General features: G+C 60.6%; 1 protein-coding gene across 1 annotated transcript; it reads right to left on the bottom strand.

The window, feature by feature from the left end:
- Nucleotides 1-1,356: 1,356 nt before the first annotated feature.
- On the bottom strand, nt 1,357-2,628 carry LOC121014873 (calmodulin-like). The gene has a single exon (XM_040451539.1). It carries the CDS (start codon nt 2,615-2,617, stop codon nt 1,964-1,966), a length of 654 nt encoding a protein of 217 aa, XP_040307473.1. The 5' UTR covers nt 2,618-2,628; the 3' UTR covers nt 1,357-1,963.
- Nucleotides 2,629-3,730: the final 1,102 nt, after the last annotated feature.

The raw sequence follows: 3,730 nt of genomic DNA, 5'->3' as shown, positions 1-3,730 counted from the left end.
GCTGTGTTGGGGGGGGGGGGGTGGCGGTCTGGGCCATACCTGGGGACTTGTTCTGCACACAGGACTGAGAAGAAGGAGGCAGCAGCGTGTGAGAGTCACAGGAGACGGCAGTGATCACTGAAGATGTCAAATGGGGGGAAAGAACAAAGAAAAGCATCATCTGTGCACCAGCCCCTCCCATCCGGTGACCTGGCCCTGCCCCTCCCACTGGGGGACAAGCTGGACAGGCTCTGTCACTCACCCACCACCCACCACCCATGCTGGAGCGAGGGGCAGGCGGTAAGGGCGGGCGCCTGTATGTTGCAATAACCCCCCAGGTAAGCCGGTACTGACTGCCCCCCCCCCGCCCCCGCCCCCGCCTGAGCCAGAGCCACGGACCTGCTGCAGCTGAGAGAAGATAAAGTCAGTCATCACCAAAAACCAAAGAAAACCTCGTTTCGTGGAGGAGAAAGGAGAAGCCCGCCATTGAATGACGCCCAGAACGGCGCGGCTGTGTGCAGACAGTGCTGGAAAACATCATGTGCTTCCCGAATCCTGAGCCCCCATGATCCTGACACCCCTGCTGCCCAGCCCCCGACTTCATTCTTTTTTATTTTATTTTATTTTTTAAAGTTTATTTATTTTGAGACAGAGAGCACAAGTAGGGTAGGGGCAGAGAGAGAGGGGGAGAGAGAATTCCAAGCAGGATCTGGGCTGTCAGCACAGAGCCCGATGTGAGGCTCGAACTCACGAACCGTGAGATCGTGACCTGAGCCGAGATCAAGAGTTGGATGCTTATCCGACTGAGCCACCCAGGCGCCCCACCCAGATTTCATTCTGAGGCCACCCTGGTCCTGTTTCCTCACGTGCAGGGTGCCCTTGAATGAGCCATCTCTGAGGACCAGGACGAGGGAGCCGTGGGAACTCCAAGCTGAGTCGGGCAGCCTCCAGCAGGTCCGGGTGTGAGGACCACACGGCAAGACCACGAAGCCCCGTTCGAATGGGGTTGGGGGACGGCAGAGGAGGACGGCTTCTCACGGGAGAGAGAGATGCCGTCAGCCAGGAAACGCCTTCCGCCCTGAGCCGGGCGCCCCAGGACCTGGCCGTCCACCCCCAGGACGCGGCCAGACCCTGGCCCCACCCCAGGTGCTGCCCCCGACACACAGTGTCCAGCCTGGAGCCTCTGGTCCTGCCCCGTGAGGCCCCTCGAGTGAGGTGGGTCTGATCCCCCGGTGTCCCCACCTTTGTTTTTTTTCACCTGTAAGACCCTTCCTGCATCTCACGTGTAGGGGACACACACACACACACACACACACACACACATACACACACACTTCTTTTTTTTTTTTTTTTATTTGAGCCTACAGAACAGTTGGCTAAATGCAAGGAGTGATGACTTTATGGTTTGTGGTGTAGACAGTGTTTCCCTCCCAGGCTCCGGGCTGCAGCCTCCGGCCTCCGGTCCTGACCCAGAAGCTCAGGCAGACCCTTGAACCAAAGAAACGTGCCTCTTCTGTCCCCTCCCAGCCCTACACGGCCGCCCGCACCTGATGTCCTCCTGGGGCATGCGGGGGAGGCCAAGGCAGACCATCTGGCCCACCCAGGTCTGCCCCCCCACTAGGCCCGAGCGCAGGGCGTAGAGGCACAGAAGAACCCCAGATGCCACCGCTCGGGGCCTTTGATTTTCCAGTTTCCAACCAGACTCGCCAGCACCGCTCTCGGAGTCCAACTGCTTTTATGTCAGCCATCACATTGCTCTGGGGTCCCTCACCGCAGCCCAGTGAGGCAGGGGGCCTCCCCGTTTCTCTACAGGAGCTGCTCCGAGGTCTCACCGGGCAGACGGGGCGGAACCCAGGCCCTCCCTCCAGTAGGTAATTTCCCACCCCCCACCCAGACTTCCCCTTTACATCTGTGCCACGGAAGCAGGGGCCCCGAGAAGGCAGGAGGACCAGAATCAGGCAGGAGATGGGCCCCGGGCCGGGCCTCACTTCTGAGACAGGATGCGCACGAACTCCTCGTAGTTCACCTGCCCGTCCTGGTCCACGTCGGCGCCCTGGATCATGGCGTCCAGCTCCTCCTGGGAGGGATTCTCGCCCAGCTTGGCCATGGCCTGCTTGAGCTCGTTGACGCTGATGTGGCCGTCGCCGTCCAGGTCGAAGGCACGGAAGACTTCCCGCATCTCCGCCTCGCTGCCCGAGGACTTCATGATCTTGGCCACCGCTGCCAGGAACTCGTCGAAGCTGATGTGGCCGTCGCCATCGGTGTCCACCTGGGCGATGAGGTGCTTCAGCTCGGCTTCCGACGGGTTCTCGCCCAGGGCCTGCATCACGGCACCCAGCTCCTGGACGTCGATCTTTCCATCCCCGTCCTTGTCAAAACTGGTGAAGGCCTCCTTGAACTCGGCCACCTGTTCTTTAGACAGCTGCTCCGCCATGTCACGTACACCTGTCACAGAGCTTCCGAGCCGGCTGCCACTTGGCTCAAAGGGCTCACGTCGGAGACGGGGACCGGCGGTTGGGACGGGAGGCTGTGTCTGTGTGAGGGCAGAGCTCCCGTGGCAGTCTTGCCAAGGGATGGAACCCCCCTCCTTTTCTGCATTTGGAGCAAAGGGAGGAGGAAGGCTCTCCGCCCTCCCCATGTCCTTGGGCGAAATCCTCCTCCCAGGGAGGGACGCACCAGCTGCAAACCAGAAAGGCCGGAATTTGGAGCGCAGGGCCCGCCCAGGAAAGCCTGGAGGGAACCAGCATGGGGGCCGTTGGAGGCCAGCCAGCCTCTGCTAGCCCCGATGGCAGACCTGCCACTCTAGAAGCTTCTCACCCGGCTGATTCTCACAGAGACCATGGCTGGGGAGGGAAGGGGAGCCTCCCTCGGTGGACACAGCAGGTCCCGGAGGAGTGGGGGACTGTCTGGCATTTCTATTCTCTTCTTGGAACTGTTGTCAGCTCTGGCCTAACAGGACGCCCTGGTGGAGGCAGATGGGTGGCAGAAGCGAGTGGAATTCTACCAGGGCGGAACCCTGGGCATCATGAAGTTCCCAGGCCACGGAAGATGCGCCTAGGTGCCCGCAGCTTCAAGACAGCAAGAGGCCTGTGTGCGTGCAGAGCGTGATGCATACGTGCCAACTGTCTATCACGTGGTTGTCCCAAGTGTGATTTCGGGGGTGAGGAAAGGTCTTCCTGTTGCCCCCGGAATACCTCTCCTCCGGCCCCGTGATTCCTCTGATCCCGTTCCACTGTTAGGCTCAAGCTTCTCTATGAGGACACGGGGGAGGGATGGGGGTCTGCTCCGTTCACGGGTGTCCCGCCAGAGAGCCTCGCCGTGCAGCACGGGATCCAGAGCGGGCCGGCCCCTGCAGACGCTAGGGACAGAGGGGTGTGGAAAGGGATGGCCAAGACTGTGAACGTGGCCTAGCTCGAGGGTTTACTAAGGGTCAGCCCTAAGCACAAAACCCAGTCTGGAAACTTCCCCGGTCCACAGTCTCCTCTGTCTTCTGGAAGGATGTCATCTCTGCCCACTGCTCTGAGTAGCAGATTTTAGACCAGCCCTTGGGGACTCTCCCCGGGTCCCTAGCAAGTGACGCCCAAGGCCCTCAAGGGGACATTCGCACCAGAGTCTCCAAGCAAATGTCCTCTTGGTCCCTATAGACTCCCAGATCCTCCACCCGCCTGTGCCTTTGTGTGTGACCCACCAACTCCTTCCCTCTCCTGAGAAACTGTATACACCCCAGCCGTCTCTGGTTCAGCCCATCAGA

This window comes from Herpailurus yagouaroundi, unplaced genomic scaffold, assembly GCF_014898765.1.
Source record: "Herpailurus yagouaroundi ecotype Mexico unplaced genomic scaffold, PumYag 203, whole genome shotgun sequence".
In the NCBI taxonomy this organism is placed as follows: domain Eukaryota; kingdom Metazoa; phylum Chordata; class Mammalia; order Carnivora; family Felidae; genus Herpailurus; species Herpailurus yagouaroundi.
The sequence above is the reverse complement of the archived record's forward strand: the minus strand, read 5'-3'. Positions and strand labels throughout refer to the sequence as shown.